The following is a 23,385-nucleotide window of genomic DNA, read 5'->3' as shown; positions in this document are numbered from 1 at the left end:
GATTGTTGGGTTTTTCTCTGTATTTATTATTGTGCTATCTACTGTACAATATAAAGCACCTTGAGGCGACTTTTGTTGTGATTTGGCGCTATATAAATAAAATAGAATTGAATTGAATTGAATTGAGGCTACTGTTGAGTCTCCTCAGAATGGAACTCTCTTCCTTTGGACACACACACACACACACACACACACACACACACACACACACACATCGTTATAGTAATAACTTTATATTCATTTCTATTATGGTATAACTTTGACTTTACTTAGTCTTTACCATGGATGACCACTGTCTCTGCCTCACTTTCCTGAATAGCACAGTAGAATATAATACCACAAATATAATAACAATCAAGAACTTCCACTCTCAAGACTTTTTTGGGGGGGATTTTTTGGGAGCACTCACTCACCTACAGCCAGGATGTAAATTTCATATGGTCATCATATTTTAGATCGAGTACAGTTCTATATGTATATAAACCCAACTTTAATAAAGTTGGGAAACTGTGTTAAATGTAGGTAAAAATTCAATGACTTGCAAATCTTATTAACTTTTATTTTATTCACAACACAATACAGAAAAACATACAAAAATCAAAATGATTAACTGAAAAAGTGCCATTTTGAGACAAATATTAGCTCATTTTGAATTATATGGAAGGAACATGTTTAAAAAAATGGGACAGGACCTCTCTCCATGGAGAAGGAGGCTGGAAGCCAACATCAGAGAAGCACAGAATAGGCCAGTTCTCCAATTCCTGATGGAAGACACCACCAAAAGTGGTTGAGAAGAACAGGGCTAAGGTCCTGTGGGACTTTAAGTTCCAGTCAGACATACTGGCCAACCAGCCAGACATAATGGTGGTTGAGAAGAAGCAGAAGATTGCAGCTGTGATAGATATGGCAATCTCAGTGGACAATATCAGAGTTCTCTTTCCAGAAGAATGCAGTCCCAGGGATTGCTCAGATACTATCGCTCCTATAGCTCTTTGCTGATTCCAAAGGTCAGTCAGCTGACTTTTCATAGTGAATGATGGGTTTCAAGTTTTTCAGGCTTTTTTTTTTTTCAGGCACATTTATAGCTTTTCCTCACAGAGAGATAAGCCCACAATGGAAACCTCCGCAGATTGTTTCAGCAGTGCACAGAGCATGCACCTTTCATTTCTTAATATTTTTCTAGGGGAATGGAAATGAGATGCAGCACTTTACTGAAACATGGAAGCATGAATGGAAATACTAAATGAGATTTTTTGTATGGCTACATCCATTCTTCATTGCAGCCTGAACTCTCTTAGAACTCTGTTGCAATTTATTTAAGTAGTCTTCAGGAATAGTTCTGCAGGGTTCCTGAAGGACATTCAATGCTCTTCTTTGGACATTGGTTGCCTTTTGATCCATTCTCTGTCCAGATTATCCCACACTGCCTTAGTAATGTTCAGGTCTGGGCTTTGGAGAGAACAATCCGTGATTGATACTGTTCCAGTGTTTGTTTTTCTACCCAGGTATGCTTTGATTGCACTGGCAAAGTGTTTGGCATCATTATCATGCTGAAAAATGGGGTTGCTGCCAAGGAGGTAGAGCAGGTCATCTACTAATCGGTGGGTTTGATCCCTGGCTGCTCCAGTCTGCATGTCAAGTATCTTTGGGCAAGAGACTAACTCCAAGTTGCTCTGTGATGCATCTATTGGAGCAGGAATGTTAGATAGAAAGCACTCAGATAAAACACATAACGTGTTTTGAATGCTCAGGTAGAGTAGAAAAGCACTATATAGGAACCAATCCATTTACCACACAGCCATTCTTGAGCATTTTTGTTGGTGCAAAAATGTTATTTTATGCCTTTCAGACTTTTTTTTTTTATCTTTCATTTATTTTTACATAGATTCAACTGAAGATAGAAAAGTCTGAGGGGGAAACTATCCTGGGAAACCAATGAAATATGAACAAAATATCTGTTTTTGTGACAGACTGCCAGTAACAAAATAGTAAAGATACTATTTGAAATGGTTCTTCGCTGTTGTGTGTTATAAGTTCTGTGTAAACACAACACTGCTTTATTGAGTTGTCTCTTTTAGCTTCAAAGATGCATAGGTCAATGTTAAGTGGCTTAAAAGGTAACAATAAGAGGTTACTAACGGGACTGACATCTGAAGAGCAAATGAGTAATGTGCACAGTGAAAGTATCTTCCTTAACACTGCGGCGGGGTAGCAACCTGTCGGTAAGTAATGTGTTGTGTGAACCCCCACAATACTGTGGGACCTGATGGAGTTCCTCCCACAGTTTTGAAGGCCTGTGGGGAACAACTAGCTGTGTACACTGATATCTTCAACCTGTCACTAACCCAGGCAGTAGTCCCACATATTTTTAAATCCTCCATCATTATACCAGTTCCCAAAGACTGGACAGATCCACCCTGAATGACTTCAGGCCAGTGGCACTCACACCAGTCATTATGAAGTGTCTAGAAAAACTGGTTCTCACACACATCAACCACATGGTCCTGGACACTATAGACCCCCGTCCAGTTTGCATACCGTCCCAATCGATCAGTGGATGATGCAAAGGCAATAGCCACTCTGCAACACCTGGAGCAGCAGAACGTGTGTCAGGAGGCTCTTCCTGGACTACAGCTCTGCTTTCAACACCATCCACCCGGGCAAGCTGATGGAGATGCTGACAGACCTCGGCATCCCGACTCCCACCTGCAACTGGATTCTGGCCTTTTTGACAGACAGACCACAGGTGGTGAGAATGGGAGGACGCGTGTCTGCTGAGCTCACCATCAGCACTGGATCTGGGTACAGGACTTTGGTAGACAGTGTTCTTGCCTACGGAGAGGAAAATGACCTCATGGTCTGGTGGTGGTCAGAGGGCCCGGTGGCGCCAGTGTTCGGCAGCCTCGCCTCTGTCAGTGCGCCCCAGGGCGGCTGTGGCTACAATGTAGCTTGCCATCACCAGTGTGTGAATGTCTGTGTGAATGGGTGGATGTCTGGATATGTAAAGCGCTTTGGGGTCCTTAGGGACTAGTAAAAGCGCTATATAAATACAGGCCATTTACCATTCATCCTAAACACGGACAAGACTAAGGAAGTAATACTGGATTTCAGGAAGAACCCCCCCTCCCCTGCAGCCTCTTATCATCAAAGGGACAGAGGTGGAGAGGGCCAACGGCCACAGATTCCTGGGACTGCAGGTTACATCAGACCAGAGCTGAACTCTGAACACCACAGCAACAGTGAAAAATGGCCAGCAAAGGCTTTATTTCATTCGGCTGCTCAGGAAAGCCGGCATGAACCATCGCAGTCTCACCCAGGCCTACAGAGGACTGATAGAGAGCATCCTCACCGCAGGCATCACTGTCTGGTACGGGAACACAGGCAGAGAGGAAGGCTCTGCAAAGGGTCATAAAGTCTGCAGAGAGGATCACAGGCACAGAACTTCCTTCCATGGACTCTGTACACAACAACGCTGCTGAAAAAGAGCAGAGAGAATTATCAGGGACTCACACCATCCAGCTCAGCCTCTGCTCAGACACAACAGAGCAGACAGCATCATCACACACAGAACGACAACAGCTTCTTCACCGCAACTGTCAGATGGATGGCAAGCAAAAAACACTTAACACTTAAAATAACACAGCACTACTTTACCTCCTTTCAAATGTACAATGATTAATGTGCAATACTTTTTATGTGAAATGTGCAATATTATGTGTGAAATCCTATTACACTATTGATATATACTATTTGAACTCTCACCAGCATGTATCGTATCACCAGCCTGTACAGTGGGTTTTTTTTTCGTCTTTTATATTGTAAATACTACTAGAAGATTGCTCCACCCTTTGCTTGATCTGTACTTTCCTTTAATTGCTGTTTTTACTTTTTAAAAATGTGACTGGACCTACAGAGCTCTGCACAAGTCCAGTGTGCATGGACTGGAGGATTAATACAGGAAATTCATTAAACTGTACAACAAACAAACAAACAAACAAACAAACAAACAAAACTTTTACATCCTTTCAACCAAGAGAACGATACTAATTTTAGCTAAAAATCCTCAAGTTTAGCAGGTTAACAACAGTCAGCATGATGCAGTTTTATTGAACATACAAAAGTGAACATCAACACACGAACACACACAGCCAAATATAATCATCAAAGTACTGTTTGCAAACCATTACAGAAACACCATGCGAACCGATGGCAATGATTAGTGTCGTTTGATTAAAATGGAAATGTGGTACATCTTTACATACAATACATAAGGTCTGCTGATTGGATTCACATAACAATGCAACAAATGAGGAGCAAAAGAAAGCGAGCATTTAAAACCAATCAAAACAAATTAAATCAAATATACAAAGAACAAAACGTGTTCACATGTTCGCAGTGGCCAAGCTTGAAATCAGTGCAAACAGCAGAATGTGACAAAATTCAAAAACTAACGTCCTGTGACTCAACAGCACATTCACAGTTGACAATAACACGGACACATTTTTCTTGAAATTATAAAGCAAAAATCCTCCGATTTTTAAATTCCCTTCACACCTTAATATTTCCTCTGTGAATACAAACAAAGAGTCCGTGTGAAAATGACCTGGGTTTACTTACATACTTTTACTTTGTGTAGTTTATTTAAATGAAAGACTACAGAGACATTCCTCCTGCTTCATAAAGTTTAGTAAAGTCGCAATCCTCTAAAAGCCTTTTAGTCATCAAGACTGGATGTGTCCTGGCAAACCCCCGAAATTCCAGGCTGACAGAAGTGATAGTGAAATAAAAATCCATTTATTCTCCAATAAATTTAACAAGACTAGTCTAAAGACTTTGCACATCTTTAGAAAACAAATGATCTGAAGAACCCTCGCAGTTCTTTAAAAAAAAAATAGAAGCAGTTAAAGGCTTTAGCAGCAACAATCTGCAAAGATGAGAGACAGACTGAGCCTTCGTTAAGGTTAATATTGCTTTATATCAGCTGGAGAAGAAAAGTTCTGGCCTATGAAAAAGAAGAAGTCAAATGCGTCTCCTTGTACGCCTGACCTGCCTTCAGAGCAGCTGGTACTTTTTGAAAGATCCAGTCCCCACTTACACTTATTCATCTGCAGAGTGTACTGGATTCTCTTCAGTTTCTAAAAACCTTGAAAGACACTTCACTTTGATTTTCATTTTTGTGAGTGGATGAAGATGCAGGAAGGCAAATCTTTCAGTTAGCGCAGCTGATAAGAGGAGATTGTGTTGGCGTGGCCAAAGTGTGTTTCCTCTGTTTTCAATTTGGTCTCGCTTCATGTCCGTCTTGGCTGACATGGCTGCTCAGTTTCAGCTGCAGACCTGCTCTCATCCCAGTGATGACCATTCAAAGGTCAGTCTGAAACAGAAGCTGCGGCGCAGCGTGAGCGGTCAAACGAGGACTTCTGCTTAGAGATTCTAGGTTTAGAAATGTTTCATCATATTACATATAAAGAGGAGGAAAACAGCATTCCTGACTTTATCCAAATGTTTTACCTTTTCAAAGCTTAATTTGAGGAAAGAAAAACTTTCTTTTGTATATTTCCAAAACTGCTCCGAAGAGCCAGACTTGAAGAACTTTCCCTCAGTCGTGTGGATTGCATGAGCTTTTTGAAGACGTGCCAGGGTGCTAACTTGTTTTTGAGCTATAAAACTTTTCAGCGGATCAGCGAAGTTTAACTTTGTGTGTGTTTTAAACTGATGTAACATGACTGCACCCAGATAAAGGGTACTTCATATCATGTTTTAGACTGATTTGGCACAAACATGTTTTCTTTAAAACCCACAGCAAGTTCACTGCAGCTCCCCTTGGTTTGCTTAGTTAATGCCTAGTTTAATGTACAGTTACTTTATGCAGACCCAGTGTCTGTTAAGTTTTGATTCACCCAAGTTACAACACCAAAAGTCTTTCTCACCGCCCTCTAATGCAAACACGTTAAGCTTCCTTGAATATAAAGCTGTTAGCTTTAAAACGGTCCATAGCGACATGCGGATCCGCCAGAATTCCCTTCACCTCAAATTGAAATGTGGCTGAAAAAAAATGTACAAACTTAAACTAGGAATGAAGTGAGAAAGTGTGCATTATTTAAAACACAAATATGGCTCGTTGCTGGACTTAAAAATAATAGAATTAAGATTGAGTAATCAAATGCTGCCTCAAACAAACGTTTCATCTCTGTTGAGGATTCAAACTAACAGCGGCTGCTGCAGGATTTGAGCTGGATGAGAGACAAAGCAGAGGAACTACAAAGTGACTTCCAGCTGCCGTCTGTGCTCAGTTCATCCAGGCGTAGGCATACAGGCCGTTCTTCCTCCACAGATCACACTGAGGAGAGGTGTAGTTCCTGACCACCTTAAGGCTCTCGGACAAGAAAGCGATGGCTGATGGGTACTCGGGCCACTTTGTCTCCAGCTTACCTGCAAGAAGTAAAGAGAAACAGAGTGTAACTTTAAGGCACAACAGCATCAAGGCAACAGGAGGACGAGGTCAAATCCCCTCGTTTTCCACCACAGAGTCTAATGTACAGTATGTTTTCCTTTTTAAATCTTCATCTGGCCAGTTCCTTATCCTTTTTGGCTGCCTCTGAAAGTGATATCCAAAAAGGAAATCAGTGGAGTCAACATGTGTCCTGCTTCCTTTGTAGCCATCTGTCACCACTGTTGTATCAGCCACACCTGTGAGGGTGTGCTTGGTTCTGAGTAGTGGACATTATATCCATCAAAATTTCAGATGAACCCACATCTCTGTGTGTCCGACCATTTACTGTCCACCAGTGTGCTAAACTCTGAATTGCAAAGAAACTAAGTGTGCACACACTCGCACTCAACATGAGCTAGAAAAGAGCATCATTACAAAACTACAGTCTGCAGCAGGGGTGAGCGATATAACCTCAAAATCATATCAATATCTGGAGAAAACTTGTGATAACAACTGATGATATAGAAAAAGAAATTACTTAAAGCTCTCCTTTACCATCATATAACTGGATCCGTTATTTCAACCCAGCATTTGCTCTTCGTGTCATATGGAGTGCGACTAGTTTGAGTCATTTTTTAACTTTTCAGTCACCACCTGCTTGTATCTCCCACCTTTGGTGAGAACAGTTTTCATGCATATTTTTCAAAGCGTTGTGCTTGGCTGGAGGTTGTTGGGGTAGCTTCGTTTTTATTAAATAATCATTGGACACGTGGTATGACACGCCTGGGTTTTTCTTGTTGTAGTCCACACTGAAAAATATAAACACATGGTGTGCAATGATATGACAATATGACACCTTCATGTAAAATTGTGCACAATATGATACGGCACAGTCTGCAGCACAAGCACACAGCCGATGGGTAAAAGCCATCGGCTTTCGGCTGCAGCTTGTTGTGCAGGCAATCAGCCACAAACAGGCTTTAACCCTTCAAAGCAAGCAAGTGGATTAGCTGCACAAAATCTCACCCACCATACATTTGTTACAAAACGGCAAACTATCAACAGAGACCAAAATCTATTGGAGCCAGCCTCAAATTGCCATAATGCTGTTTCATTTTCAGCACTGGAGGCTGCTGCTTAATAAAGACACATAGTGATGACATGAATTTCAATGTACAAAGGCAAAGAAAAAAACCAAAAGATGTCACACTAACACACTGAGTCATCAAATGAAAAATCCAAGGTAGTTCCTCACGAGCCCTTGATAAGGCTAAAAGTCTTTTACATCACATTTTTCGATGGATCAGGATTGTTTCTGTTGAATTTGTTCAAAGTACCTCCTGAGCTATAAGTTAACTCACAGATACTCTGAACGAATGAACACCAGCAAGCTCTGAGCACTGCTTAACAAAAGGTGAAGCTTTGAAGAGAAAAGTGAAAGAAGGAAAAGAAACAAACTGAATCAGAATGAGCACAGAGGTCAGCTGATAGAGATGTGCAGAAGCAGAAACACAAGTTAGGAACCTGCTTTTATCTCGGATGCCAAGAGCAACCATATTCTCTTATTGTTCTCTTCTGCTCCTTAGAGGAATTTTAGGGGTCATTTTCTGGTCCTGAGTAGCAGCAGTGAGGTGGGCGAGCAGCACAAACACTGATGTGTAATACAAATACAAAAAGATGGGTTCTTACCATCATCACATGACACCTGATGGAAAGTAGGGTTTGCTCACTTTGATTTTTTTTTTTTTTTAAACACAAAGTGTAGCACCTCAGTTCATCCAGACTGTTTCCATTCCTCTTCCTTAAGCCTACTTTCCTCTGACTGGCTGCACCTCGCAAACAGAAGGTTTAGGCAGGTGGCATTTTGTTCATTCTCAAGCACAGAGATATCTGAACTTGTCTATTAGCCTGAAGTTTTGGCTCACAGGAATTACCTGCAAAGACGAGGGTCTTATTTGAAGCCCTGAATCCACTATTTTAACTCCACACACATAATAACTTCTCTTACCTATGATTTACAAACAGCCCTCACCTGTTTTGGCAAAGCTGACGAGATTGCGTGTGATGAGATCCTGAAAGCGCCGGTCTCCATCTGAGAGAGGTTTCCCTAAAATGAACTCCAGCCCTCCAAAGAACGCCACGGCATCCAGACAGTGGAAGGAGAAGCGGCTGGGGAATGGCAGCAGGTCGCTGGACGTGTTGACAGGTCCGGATGGCGTGTGCGTCACCACGTAGCGATACACAGGACTGTCGAGAGCAGCTGAGAAATGGTTACAAAAGAGCTTATTAGTCTGTCAAAAATGACAAAACCCCAAATGTATCCTGCTGGAAATGTTCCACTTTCTATCTTCATAAACATAAAAGAAAACAAATCCTGCAGTTGCAGCATCAATGCCTTTTTATTAATTGTTGTTATTAAAATTACTCTTCAGCAAATTGTCAAATGTGAAAAACACGTTTGACAATTTGTTTCAAACATTTACGACAAAAGACAATTTGAATTATGCAAACATTACTGACATTACACAGGTGGAAGCGTGTGACTTTACCTCTTTTTTATGATTTCTTTGCTTCTAAAGTGTCAGAAAACTGAAAATGTCTGCAATAGTTTCTTGAAGCCCAAGGCGAAGTCACCACATTCTTTTTACCATCATTCCTCAATATAATGAAAATAAATGTACCAACACACTAAAGCGAATACGAGTGGAATGTTTGAATCGTGGACTTTAAAAGTAACTTAAATGGAAAAATAGTTTTAGATTATCCATCCGTCCTCTGGCTTATTAATTAATCGGGCCTTTGTTGAAGCGACCCTAGTTTGGATTTATATTTTAATGCTTGACATTCACGAATACGATCAAACGTTTAGCGCACAAGTTTGGGAGGGAGTTTTCACTGGAGTGTTCAAATTACACATTTTTTTGGAGATTATTTTAGCAGCAAGTCGATGTGTCTGCAAAACCTCCGGTGCAAGTCAGCGAGGATGGAAGACCAGCTGGATAGAAGTTCCCTCCAGATATCTGAACTCTATGCAGAAAAAGGTGATCTTTGACATCCAGTGACATCACATTCTTTTTGTTCTTTCCCGACACTCATGACAGGATGAAATAAAAAGCTTAGCTACACTGTTGCTGATCCCTCACTTTCCTGAAAAGTAGCAAAGATTCAAAACAGCTGGAACTGTGAAATATTCATGTTTTTATAGCTTAAACTTCAAACTGCCTGCATGTGACACATTCAGGGGCTAAAGTTAAGTTCCTGTACTCCAGTTTCCTCCCTTAATCCAAAGACGTGCATGTTAGCTTAACTAGTGATTCCAACAAGGCTGTGAGAATGAACGGCCATCTGTGAAGGACCCAGCTTCTCACCCTGTGACATCATAGACAGAAGTGTCATTCATCACTTCAGAGATCATGTCTCCACTGCTCTACAGTCCAGTGGCGTTACATCTTGTGACGTAAGGCTTAGACGCAGTTGCTCAGCATAGGAACCCATTCCACGAACTGTTCTTGGGCTAATTTGAAGAGCACATGAAGTTTGGAGGTCTGTAGTGATTGGCTCTGCAGAAAGTTAGCAACCTCTGCACATCCGCTGATCCCACTCCATGATTTCATGTGGTCTTCCACTTTGTTATAATACCACTAAAAGTTAACTGGAAATGTCCTGACTGTTGTTGCACAGGTGGCGTCTTATCATGGTACCATGCAGGAGTGTACGCACCTGTGGCCATGGAGGTGATTGGAACACCTGAACCTTCAGGGATTTGGTTGGGCGAGTGAATACTTTTGGCAAATTACGGCGTGTGAAAATTGTTGGAAAGTATTTAGCAACATAAAATGTTAATATGCAATGAAAGTGTAATGTGAATACATACAGTCGGTATATTTCTGTTCTAAGAAACAGAAAACCTAGCTAACTGTGTTTTTTTGGTGTTACGTACATTTTTAGAGTCAAATGTTATTTGAAAAGCTTTTTTCTATTATTCAAGCCACAAGCAATATTTCATTTCTTGCTGAAACCAACATGTATGATCCTTTTGAATCTCCCATTTATCAGTCAGTTCGAGCCCAGATTGACTGGGACTCAGCGAGAGACGGAAAAAAAAAGACAGAAAAACAAACAAACAAATAAAAAACAAACAAGCTGCACAAGATAAAAAACCCAGTGAAGCATGTAGAAGAAAAATCACCCAGGATGCCCTGCAGTCGCCTCACACAACAGCTAAATGTCACTTTACTCAGAGTTTCACCGCTGACTGAGTTCAACAAGCCCCGAGGACACCAAACCTACACGAAGCACAATCGTGCCAGACTGCAAAGGAATGAAGGGGGCTTGATGACTTGTTACTCTGAAAAGAAAACAACTTGTAACATAAATTTATGTTCCATTATACTAATGTGTCGGAGGAGATCACTTCACTTTTGGTATCAGCAGAGAAAAACACTCAGCTTTTGTCGCTCTCACTTAGAACCAATAAATATATCAGAAAGTATTATAAAGTAAAATGAAAGAGGCGGCCATGAAAAAATGGTTAGAACATGAAGCAGAAAAGCAAGCAAAGAAACAAAGAAAGCAAGAAGTTTGTCTTTGTGTTAAAGAACTTCTGTTCTCAGATACTTTTACTGTAATATTTAGATTTTCTTCTTCTCAACTACATGTCGGAGTAGGGTTGCTCTGGATGATGGATCAATATTATCAATATGAGGTATATGTTACACTTAAAGTTTAATATAGCCACATCTTTGCTTCTAAATGAATGTGTGTGGGGATCCATCATCATCATCTCCAAACTAGAATAAATGAAAGGACAGTGTGCTGCAAGAGGGCAGCTACCAGGGCCATGGCCAAGACTAAAGCTGAGCACTGGAGCCAAGGAAAGGTAGACAGCTTTTACTTTCTCTGCCTCTTAGAATATGGGTATAAGCCAGTATGCTGACTAAGCGTGCTGACTCTGAATCTTGACTGATGTGGTGATTGGTTAGAGAGACTCAACTCTAATCCCCCACACATATTCGTTAGAGACTAAGTCAAGCCCAAGATGGAAATTGGGTGTAATGAAATAACAATTCAGTCAGAAATTGGTCAAACTTTATTCAACCAGTCGCCTATTTTTCACAGAGAGATACATCAGTAACTATGGTGAGGTATCCACTTCAAAACACTTAGATGGTCCACCCTGCTGGTTTTCCAGCTGCCACTTAATCATCACTGAGCACTGCACATCCCATCTTATTATGGGAGAACCTATTATCAATATTATTTTTATAATCATGATATTATTCAGTGATCCATGAGTTTACCTGCAGCCCTCTGGGCCAGGTCGTTGTTGGGACAGGTGACCCTGATGTCAGACACCATGGTGGTATAGGACCTCTCTGGGCAGCGGTCTTTGGTTGGACACGGGGCCGAAGATTGATACAGCTGCAACGCCTCCTTGACGAGACCGTCGCCGAATGACTTAAGTTTAGCTGAGAGGAAAACGACACAGACAGATACAGTCCACACATAATATTTAGTATAATAGAAATGTTATCATGTGAAGTGCTTACACAGATTTTCCTGTTTAAACTCAGTTTCAGTCCCTGGCGTCATACATCAGTGAGCGGGATGCAATCAAACAGAACAGTGGCCCGAACTATGAAACTGGATTTGGGCTTAGTGAGGTAAAGCCTAGTTTTCAGTGTCAAGAGCGTGGTTGACTTCTTAATGGGCTATACTGTCTACACTGTCATGGTACTTTATAGAGCACACCTAACCTTGATTTTTAAAAATCTTTTTCCTCCACGCTAATAATTTGACCTGATCAGGTAAAAAATATACAGTAAAAAAACCTTGAATGTTAAGCACTTGGCAACAGTAGGGAGGAAGAACTCCCTTTCAACAAGCAGAGACAGTAGAAAGCCAGGGTCTGCTTCAAGGCCCAATATCTTACCAATATTTTAGGAAATTTCTTTCAGTCTGTTTGTTCTTTGCCTATCCTGACAACCTTTCATGTGATCATGTGATTCACATCTGTTAGATGTGTTGCTAGGAAACCCAGAGTATAAGTGAGACTGACCTTGTTTGAATGAATGATTCTCATATTTAGGATAAAGGTTCTGTTACCAGCGTTTCCCTGAAGCCCCAGTCACACAGACCTAGAGAGGGGGCGTGGCTAATCACTACACAAAATTCTGTATTCCATGAGTAGCTGCTGGAGACGGCCAGCAGTTGCAAGGTGAAAAGGATTCCTGATAAGTATACGATGCTCAAAATTTCTTTGGTTGCATGTTGTAGCCATAGGGTACTCTATGGCAGCGGGCAACAACCTTTTTTGCACCGATTTAATGTCAGACAATATTTTCACAGACCGGCCATTAAGGTGCAGCAAAATACAACAAAATAAAATGATACGAACAAGACAAAAACTGTGGTATTTTGTAAATATAATAATAAACGCGAATTCACTGTGTAATTGTGTAACTTTATTAGCAGCGTCCTCCTGAAATGCGCCAACAACAATGAGAGTAACATGCTCCTCTCTGCACCTTAATGCTCTCTGGTTGCTATGGTAACGCGTAAATATTTCTTTCAAAATAAGACACACACACACACACACACACACACACACGCCCACACACACACACACAGGGAAAGACCCTGAAAACCATAAATTTCACACCCGAGCCTCAACTCTCACGGCCCAGTACCGAACGACTCACGGACTGGTGCAACCAATACACACACACAGGCATGTTTATTGGGCCATGTTTGTAAAGATATTGATTCATTAATGATTCAAATATTCTCAATCAAATTCCCAAGCCTCCTGTGACTACATTCAACCATCACTACAAAGCACTAACCCTGATCTCGGTCTAATTCCCTGAAGCTAAGTGGCTACAATCTTACAATGTTACGCAGCCATATTTTGAACAGACACAATCACATACACACACTGAGAGAATCCTTATAGCAGTCATTTCTTCCAGCACAGTGGCTCCATGGTTGCTTGCATGCGATGCATTTAGAAGACGTCTACAGAAAAAAAACTGGGTTACACCCTCTTTAAAGCCGTTACCTGTTACGAACCACGTGTAGTCCCCCCAGGTCCACTGGGAGATGTTTGTAGATGGAGGACTGTGGAGGAAACACAGCACTGAAGTGGAGACTCATCTCAGCACAAGCTGAATGTGGAGAAACTGAATCAGGTGAACTCACGCGAAGTCAGCCTCTTGCTCTGTTGTTCCAACAAGGAAAGGGACGTCACTGTGCTCTCCTTTCTTCTCCCACAGCTCAAAAGGGGGCGCTTTGAGGACGTAGCCGTCCACTACTGCAACCGGGCCGATGAATTGCCCTTTGGTGGGGAGGTCAGTCATCTCATCTGCTGCCCAGGAGGGGTACTCCTGCCATGGGATGGCCTAGGAACACATGCTTATTATTTTTAGCATAAGATTCAAGAAGAAGGAAACAAACTTATATTCATCTTAATGGTTCTTTTGGACAGGAGGGGAGCACAATGCATGTAAAGACGACCGGTCCACAGTGAGTTTAGGTTTCGCTTTCATAAAACACGACTATTTTTTAATTTGTATCTAACAGAATTACGGGATAAAATAAGATGGAAACTGCTCTTTTTCCAGGCTCCTGAGTGGCATCTTGAATCACTTACTTTGACATTTTAAAAACCTAATAACAGTGACCTGCAGTCTGATGACTGTCACAGTTTTAAAAGTTCAGCTGTCATCATCATTTCATGACATACATTATTCATAATTCCTCCCGGGGTCATCGTCATGTTGAAATGAAGCTCTTCATGTACCTACAGGTTCTCTTCTCATCAGAGGATCCTCAATTTAATAAACCTCAGTGGTGTTTCTATTTGAGGGAAAGCTGCCTGTAATCGTGGCTGCAAATTATATTTAGTGTCCCATTTATTCATCAGCTGCATAGTAAAATTAGAGATGTCCAGGTCTTTTGATACCTGGATGTGACATTATAAGCCATCAAAATGAAAAACTTAATTTTAATTTTGATCAAAATGTCAGAAGCGTTTGGAAAGATGAGCTACGAATGAGATATTTCCTGATATCTTTAGACATTAAGGAGAATATTACAGAAATTAACGTTTTTCTGTTATTAGATTTTTTATTACTGTCATAGCTTCGTTGCCTTTCACAGATTTTTTACAGCAAGGCTCTCCAGTTAGGATGGATTGTCTGCCTCCTCCTTCTCCTACCTGCAGGACCTGTCCGATAGAGAGGCGCCTCAGGCAGGCCAGATCTCTGCAGCCCGTCTTATTCAGGAATGCCAGGTTGTCCACCTCGGCTTTTTCCAGGGTCGTGTTGTAGACGTACGAGCCACTCATGTCCACTGCTGCATGAAAGAGACCCTTGGCTAATGGTGACATCATCAGGGTCCACACTGACGTTCCACCTTCAGGAGACCAAAGTATAAAAATGGGAGAAGCAGCTGGTTGCAGGTGATGGAGCGGTTCAACTGGTTTGCCTTATTATTAAATACATAGATAACATAGCAAGCACCTGCACATTCAAACTCTCCCAAAAGATGTGAAGTGTACACTTATGTTTTTAGGACTTTTAGGAGCAAGTAATTATCTTTCATGTGGTTGTGGAAGAATTTTGGCCCACTCTTCATTACAGATGGCTTCAGTTCATTAAGGTTTGTGGCATTCTGCAGTTCTTATTAGGTTCTGTGATAGAATTTCCATCAGGCTGCACTGCAAAAGGGATTTTGAAATTTCTGGTATGAACATAGTCATAAATTGCTGTTTTGTGCATCTGCACCATTTACACACAGATTGGTGCATATACCGTATTTTTCAGACCATAAGGTGCACCGGATTATAAATGGTAAATGGTAAATGGCCTGTATTTGTATAGCGCTTTACTAGTCCCTAAGGACCCCAAAAGCGCTTTACACAACCAGTCATCCACCCATTCACACACTGGTGATGGCAAGCTACATTGTAGCCACAGCCACCCTGGGGCGCACTGACAGAGGCGAGGCTGCCGGACACTGGCGCCACCGGGCCCTCTGACCACCACCAGTAGGCAACGGGTGAAGTGTCTTGCCCAAGGACACAACGACCGAGACTGTCCGAGCCGGGGCTCGAACCGGCAACCTTCCGATTACAATGATCAGTTAATCAAGGGCATTTCATTAGCAGCACCTAGCCTCTTCAATCAAATTAAGCAGTGACCATGTACTTCCACAGGACTGTAATGTCTACCACTGCAGAAGGTTTGCTTATCGCCCTGTTTAAATGATATGGTCATAAATTAGACAAAGTATTTTCTACCTTGCTACTGCCACTGATACAATATAATAATGTGGAAAACGCTGACACCACACCCATCTCTTTTTATCAGTTTATTTGTTTTTACTTCTAATGACAGTTTTCGTTATGTCAGTATATACTGTGTTCATTCGCAGTACAGTGCTGACCAAAATACTACCAGCACATCTGTGATAGCTTAACAAATATTCACACTAACACATGATTTCTCTTTTAAATAACTGTTATACAACTCTGGCAGTGTCTTTAATGCTTCTGTAGATTTGATCAAATCGCTATAACTGCTTTGGGCATTCACTATAAATAACCTTAATGTGCACATTCCCTACTAACAAGTGAGTTACTACTGTAACTTCAAAATATAAGTGAGTGTTAATTTGACTGCCTATAATCACAACACCACGACAGATCTAATCTGTGTTGCTGTTATTATTTTATCTCTTCTTTTAATTAGATCGAATCTTTTCTAGGACACAGAATTCGTCATAAAACATTCAATCCTTTAGGGTAAGTTTGAGACTGCATGTGTCACAGCATGTCCCGATGACACTTTTAATGATTATTTTTAATACGGTTTATACCTGAGCTCTGTCCAAATATGGTAACTTTGCCAGGATCTCCTCCAAACACACGGATGTTCTTCTGAACCCACTTCAGAGCTGCGATCTGATCCAGGAAGCCATAATTCCCTGCAGAGGAGGGAAGGGGAGAGTTGAGAAGAGATCGATTAGTCAGGTTTTGATGCAGCCTTTTTCTCAATCAGAAACCAGCTTTCTGTGGTGTTCTGGCAGCATTAACTAAATTTAACTCATCTCAAGCTGAGGGAGCGAGGAAATGGGGCAGGGGACTATTACAACTATTAAAAAAGAGCAGTGATAGTGAAGAGGATAGAGAGGAGGCTCTGGAATGCCGAAAAGGAGTGGTGTGCCCCGCCATCACACCATTGTGTCACGCGAGGCTCTGTCGCATCAAGGTCACAGTGGGCTTATTCGGGTTGCGTAACAGAAATGACCCACTTGACTCACAGCGCAAAAATGCAAACAAGCAGGAGGAAGCCTCGGAAAGAGCTCCATTTATAAAGATCGCATTAACATTCATTAAGTATACACGTCTTAATGGAAGGCTATGGACTTCTCAGCATTCCCTCTAACTGGGAGCACAATGTAAACACCATAATTATTAAAAGGGTCGGTTTAAGTGGTAAATGGCTTGTAAGAAAACAGGCACTACAGCCATTAGAACTTCTTTAACTCCACACGGTTCACTGCAGCGACCTAACAGAAGCCGTTAAAAGCTCCCTGCAAGTGTCACTACTTCTGAAACTCCACGACGGTAATTAGGGTCTTTAACTGAGCATGTAAAAAGGTTTGTTTGTTCAAACTCGGCTGCATTTTATTCCACTTTATTTGTTTAGTAAATGGCTCACGGTTCACCTCTGAGGGAACCAAACAATAATGAGAACGGGCCTGAAGACGGAGCTCAAGCTGTGTCTCGGTTCCACATCGCATGCCAGCTGCGTACGCTAACTGTGCGGTCGATGGTGACGGGGAAAGGCTTTGTAGTTTACAGGCTGTTAGCCAGACTGTGTGAGCGATGGAGTGGTTTTAAAACCTCATTAGTAAGCACAGACAGCGGAGTGAATGAGGTGAAACTACCACTCTGACCAAGTGGACAAACTCCGTCTCTTTGTGTTCTCATCAGTCTGCTGTCCGAAATGATCCGATCCAGCTTTCCAAGTCAGGATCGGGCAGATATCCGATTTAAATATGTTGATGCATGATTCATATAATCTATCACGCATCATATTTCAGTGTTACCTCAAAATTCTAATATTCAGGTTACAAATACATGTTACAAATACCCAACGTTTGGTCATCTCACTGCAGGCTTTTCAATTCAGTTTCATTTATATAGCGCCAAATCACAACAGTTGCTTCAAGGTGCTTTACATTGTGAGGTAAAGATAGTAGAATGACACAGGTTCCATTTTTAGTTTATAGTTTCAGATTATATTTAAACTAGATGAATAATTATCAGCTACACCTCTATATTCTACTCTTGGTGTCTCCTTAAGTTACTTTGACAGGTCAAATAATTCTTACTCATCTTAAACTGGAGATTTGTGCATTTTGAAAATACTGGAATAAGTTCGTATTTTCGGACTTTTCCTCAAATGGGCTCATTTATGGGCTCATTTATCAAATATGGAATTTTGGGGTGTGAAAAGAAAAAAACATGACCACTTATACCTAGAACCGCAGAGGATGTCATTTTTACCCCACAGAAATTATTGCAAAACCATTACTATGGCATGCTGGGTTGCCTAGCAACACGCCTGTTTACACAACAACACAAGGCGGCTATAACATGAGTCACAGCTACAGCTGATTGATAAATGAATTTAAAGCAGTGTAGTTAGGTAAAATATGAATAATTGATGCCGGGCTGAGGATGCTGAGCGGAGCGGGGCAGTGTGTGACCAACATTGTGGAGAACTGATATGATGCTTAAAAACGAAGTGAAATCCAGAACACGGTAGCCAAGGTTTCTGGACTGTGCAGAGCGCTGAGGCAGAGGTGGACAAGATAATGAACTTGGACTGATCAACTATTACAATATTTTTTTAAATGCATTTCTATGATTTTGTATCGAGCTGAAAGGTCGAGTTTAAAATTTAGGCAATAGCTGCTCAGTCTATTTCACAGCGCTCTGTTTTTATACAGTCTATATTTCAGTGCAAATAATGCCAAACTTAACTTTTAACTTTTCATAAAGTTCTTCTTCTGTAAGAATTACATTTTTTCAGAAGTGTTAGCTGTTGTGTTATTCGTTGTACCCTTTGTCACTTTATTCTAATGTCACTGTACTGGGCTGCAACCCGGTACTTGTATTTCTGACTTTATAGTTTGATATATTGTTCATAGTTTTGGTTTTCTTTAGTTCTTAGTGATTATAGTCCTTCCTCCCTTTGTGTTTATCTTAGCCTGTGTTAGTCTCTGTTCCCGTGTCCCACGGCTGCGTATCGTGTCGCGTTTCCTGTTTTACTTTGAAGGTCTGTGTCTTATGTCAGTGTATTCTGTTTTGCTTCCTCCCTGTCTCGTAATGTTTAAGGAGGTTCAGCTGTGTCTCCCTCCTGTACACCGTTTCTTCGTTTCTCTCTGTGTATATATAGTTTGTGTCATCCCTGGATTACCTCTGCTCTCCGTCCCGGTTCCAGGTTTCTTGTTTCAGGTATTATTTCATGCTTAGTTTTTCCCAGTTTAGGTTTTCTTAGCTTTCCCTGTTCCACCTGTTTGTAGTTTGGTAGCAGCTCAAATAAAAGCTCGCTTTTCGTTATTATCCGTTCTGGTCTCCGCTGGCCTGCACTTGGGGCCACGCTCCACTCATATCCCGACGATTTGCCTCGCAGATCGTGACATCTAATTTGTATTGTAGCTTCATTTTAGGTCATTGATATTATAGATCATTGACAAAACTAATAAAGGTATGAAGAGCCAGTGGGCGGGGCTTGTGCGCTGACATAACTGTGGTGCTGAGATCTCCTCTGTCACTGACAACATACAGAGGCAAACGTAGGAAAAGCTTGTTCAGTGTGAAGCATTTAGGCTCACAGGGGTGACTTGTATACACAGTGACCTCATTATTTGAAACATTAACCATGTTAAAATCCATTGCAACAGGTTATATAAGGATCAAAAAATTGGAAGAGTTGAACAGGTCTCCTTTAACCTTTCCTGATATCTAACAAAGTCTTACACAACATGTATTTTCATTAGCTTGTTTCAGCTAAGGCTTCAGGCTACAAATATCATGCAGCCAGTTGTTTGCTGGCTGCAATAAAACACTCCACATTCGTCCTGCTGTGCATCACCGACTAACCTGAGGTGTTTCTTGGAGAACCTTCTCTCAGAATCTGTAGAGCGAGAAAGCCAAAGGCATTGAGTCTATAGTTGAAGCTGACGTAAACCATTTTTGTGTCGGCGGCGAGCTTCTCCGTAGGCGAGTATCCCTTCTCTCCTCCGCTGAGCATGTGCAGGTATCCTCCGTGGATCCACACCATGACGGGAAGCTTGGCGTCAGGCTGCAGGGTGGGGGTCCACACGTTGATGAACAGGCAGTCCTCCTGGCCCATCACCTTCCCCGTGCTCGACAAGGGCCTCACCTGAGGGCAAATGCTGCGAAAGTGGCCCGCGTCGGTAACCCCGCTCTTGCATACCGGTTCAGCTGGAGGAGCCCAGCGCAGGCCACCAACAGGTGGAGCAGCGTAGGGCATGCCCTTAAAGGAGTAGGCTCCATTTTTCTACAAAGAAAAGATTACAAATGTCAGAGCATATTTGTTGTACTTTCCTGAAGATCTGAGTTTTGGAGGAGGCTCCCAGGACCCACTGCACCAGTGTAGGGTCTGAGACCCTGTTCTGGACTTCATCCCGATACTCAAAGCTGGTCCAGGTGCTGTTGTCTAGCATGTAGACCTCTGTGTGTCACTGACCCACCACCAAACAGTCAGGCTGGCGTTCCTTTACTGCTTTTGAGCAGTTTATTAACCAAACTTCTTCTTTTTTTTAAGAAACATGAAAAAAATACTCAGTGTGTGAAAATGATAATTAAAAATAAATGTGGTAAATAAACTGAGCTGAGCACTGACTGCATGAAACCCATCCTGCAGCAGCCAGCTCGTGTTCACAGAAAAAAAGTGTAGAGACAAATTCGATCACGAGCTCTACTTTATTATTTCTGCAGATGAAGCACAAATCTTGTGTGTTGCAGCATCCTGGGGAAGTGAAAGCAAGGCTAAGCGAGGTTAACGATTACATTTAGTACAGGATTACAGTTACAGACTTCAGGACATGAGGCCTAAATGAATTAAAAAGTAGCTTTTGAAAAAGTGGTTGCAATGCATCTTAGATCTGATATTATGAAGAGTACAAACTCACATATCTTCCTCTAAAGTCGCCACAGTCAGTCGACACCTGGGCGAGTCCCGGTGGCAGCGTCTGGGCTACGTAACCCAGGTAGGCTGCAAGAGCGAGCAGAGCGAGCACGCCGAGGCAGATGAGGAAGATGCAGCGTTTGGACAGGACCAGGAAGGGGCTGATGTAGTGTCTGTGACGCACATACTGCACCTCCTCCTCATCCTCCTCCTGTACCAAGTAGCGGTACTCAGTCCTCTCTGGAACCTCGAACGCATCCTCATTCATCTTCACTCTGGGTCAGGAAACGGAAAATTCAAACGACTCCACCTCAGACCAGATCAGATCTCGCCTGCATGAGGGGGACACGGGAATTATGGTCCGTCCAAAAATGCACGTTTACAGGTTAGACGGCACTGAAACACACTCCTTTCACACATCAGGAAGATTTCTATCTGATGCTTCCTGCACCACAGTCACTGGGATGATATCAGTCATGTAATGAGCAGTGCCTGCTGTATAACAAATATGTGCTTTGGTTCTCCACAAAAAATAAAAAATAAAGAGCTGCTTGCTCAGAGGCCTGTTCAATCCATTGCTGTCACATATCTTTTATATAAAGTAGCTCCTGTCCAGCTGACCCAACATCTCTGCAGAGAACTTCTGAAACACTCTTCCAGGCTTTTGTCAAGCTCTTGATTGAGAACCTGATTACCAAGTTAACCTATCGGGGTGGATGATATTCTTAGCTTTAAAAACCATTTCTAAACTTTTTGCTTATACCCTCACTCTCACTGCCTCATAAACAAGCTGAAGCCTCCATTTATGGCTCTAAAAATGAGACTCCCATGTAAAAATACCCGACTATAAAGCACTACAGAGAAAGTTTACAGCCTGCTACAAAAATAAAAACTGTTTATTCTGTTCACAGCAGCTGAAAACGAGGTCATTGAAGTGGAACTCGCTGTTTGTGCTGCTGGTGCCCGTTGGAGCATTTTAATGTAATTATCAGACTGATCTGCTGTGTGGTACAGACAACCCAAGACATCTGTACTTCGGTTGTGGTCAGTGTTTTATTAGTCTGTCACTTAGCACTTACAGTATTAAAGTACAGTTTATGGCTGACGCTTGCTAATCAGGGTAGTTAACATGAATCGATAACTTGGCAGTCCATGCCAAGTCCATGAAGGGTGAAGCTTAAAACGTGGAAGCCAGAAACAAATGAGTGATGTCACAGTGGCTACAACCTTCTTTTACGTACAGTCTATGCGTACATCAGGCTCAGCGGCTGTGTGTGCCGAGCTGATTTTACTGATATGCAGTGTGAACTGTGGCACCTTTTGTATTGTTTTTTGTGTCCCGCTACAAATTCTATCCAATCTGTTCAGTTTACCTGAGGACCAACGTTTCCTCGACATTCCCCATTTGTTCCCACCAGTTTACAAAAATAACAAGAAATATGTGAATCAGAAAGAAATGTGCCAATAAACAGAACTACTTCTAGACAAACTCCAAAATGTCGAACAGACAGAACAGACAGCAGCTGAAGTTGACTGAAATGCAGAATACAGACTGCTCAAATCAAGTCAAAAATAAGATTTTATATCCATCAAAACTTTGTTATCGCTGGTATTTTTCAGAACAACTTCTATTTTGTGACAGGCTTCTAGTAACATCAGTGTAGTAAGTGCCTAAAGACACAACTGAATGTGATAACAACTGGTTGTCAACACTGAAGTGAAAATGAGTGAAAAAGCAGCCAATGCCCAAAGAAACTCGTGAAAGCCTCGAGAACTATTGCTCAACACAAAAAACAAAGACGAAAATCTGCCTCCCTGGAAGAAGAATATGAAGACATGAGGAGCGGCTGTACAACACAGCACGCAGACGTGCACCTAAACTACAAACACACAAAGGGAAAACGGAAAAAACTGTGCGGGAACAATAACCGGACGAGCCAACAATAAATCAGAGGTGTCAACATGTTACAGCGACAACATGGTGGCTCCGTGTGTCACCTGCTCGGGTCACTGTGCCGCAGCTTTCTCTCACAATTAACCCCAAAAGAAGACGAGAAGCTAAAACAGCAAAATCCTGTTTTTACAGCTGACATTAGCGTTAATATGCTGTCAGCGCTTTTCGCCACAATGCACTTTCCCCCCGCTGCCAACAAGTTGTTCAAATGTTATAAACAACTTGTTGGGCTGAAATCTGTCAAACTTGTTTCTCAGGATTAAGCCTCAAAGAACATTCGTGTCACAGGTTAGAACCTGCAATCAGCTTTCAGCAGTGACTTTTATACATCATTTAAAAAATAAATAAATCCGGGTACAAACTGTCACAGTGACATAAATAACGCATAAAAACAAATCCCTTTATGGCAGTCGATGACTTTTTAACACCGTTCCTGCCCTCAATCTAAACTTCCTCTCGCTCGACAGGTTTATTACTTAAGCGTCAGATAACTGCAGAAGAAATTAACATTGCAGTGTCTAAACTTACCATGTGCTAAAAACTGCCAAAGAACGCAAGACAGCACAAACTCTCCAAAAACCTCAAACGTTGACGCATTTAGTTCTCCAGTGGGCGGAGCGCGCATATTCATGGACCTTCCTGTTTAGGACATTTAAAGGGACACGAAACTTAAAATATACGGGAAAACAAACAAACAAACAAATAAATAAAAGGATTTAAAAAATCGCTCCTGATTAGCTAACCACAATTGTTAAACAAAAATACTCCTTAAA

The 23,385-nt window shown here is 41.7% G+C and overlaps 1 protein-coding gene across 2 annotated transcripts; it reads right to left on the bottom strand.

Annotated features, from left to right (window-relative positions):
* Positions 1 to 4,077: 4,077 nt before the first annotated feature.
* si:ch211-71n6.4 (para-nitrobenzyl esterase) lies at positions 4,078 to 23,242 on the bottom strand. 2 transcript variants are annotated; one of them, XM_031751774.2, is made up of 10 exons: positions 23,141 to 23,242; positions 20,663 to 20,990; positions 19,608 to 20,028; positions 16,310 to 16,417; positions 14,649 to 14,845; positions 13,631 to 13,830; positions 13,491 to 13,549; positions 11,731 to 11,898; positions 8,463 to 8,690; positions 4,078 to 6,429 (listed from the first exon to the last, which is right to left on the bottom strand). In XM_031751774.2, the coding sequence occupies exons 2-10, from the start codon at positions 20,924 to 20,926 to the stop codon at positions 6,287 to 6,289; spliced, it is 1,788 nt and encodes a 595-aa protein (XP_031607634.1). In that variant the 5' UTR covers positions 20,927 to 20,990; positions 23,141 to 23,242; the 3' UTR covers positions 4,078 to 6,286. The 2 variants fall into 2 exon arrangements, with proteins under 2 accessions (XP_031607634.1, XP_039475027.1); XM_039619093.1 differs by having other exon boundaries at positions 20,663 to 20,933; positions 23,141 to 23,214.
* Positions 23,243 to 23,385: the final 143 nt, after the last annotated feature.

This window comes from Oreochromis aureus, linkage group 1 (genome assembly GCF_013358895.1).
Source record: "Oreochromis aureus strain Israel breed Guangdong linkage group 1, ZZ_aureus, whole genome shotgun sequence".
NCBI classification, from domain to species: domain Eukaryota; kingdom Metazoa; phylum Chordata; class Actinopteri; order Cichliformes; family Cichlidae; genus Oreochromis; species Oreochromis aureus.
The sequence above is the reverse complement of the archived record's forward strand: the minus strand, read 5'-3'. Positions and strand labels throughout refer to the sequence as shown.

Bases quoted from the DNA above. Each gene is read 5' to 3' on its own strand.
- si:ch211-71n6.4 (XM_031751774.2), bottom strand. From the start codon at position 20,926: ATGAATGAGGATGCGTTCGAGGTTCCAGAGAGGACTGAGTACCGCTAC. The intron at 14,846-16,309 runs GTATAAACCGTA...GGTCTCCTGAAG, and splicing joins CATATTTGGACAGAGCTCAG to GTGGAACGTCAGTGTGGACC. The intron at 6,430-8,462 runs GTGAGGGCTGTT...TACTTCTTGCAG, and splicing joins CGTCAGCTTTGCCAAAACAG to GTAAGCTGGAGACAAAGTGG.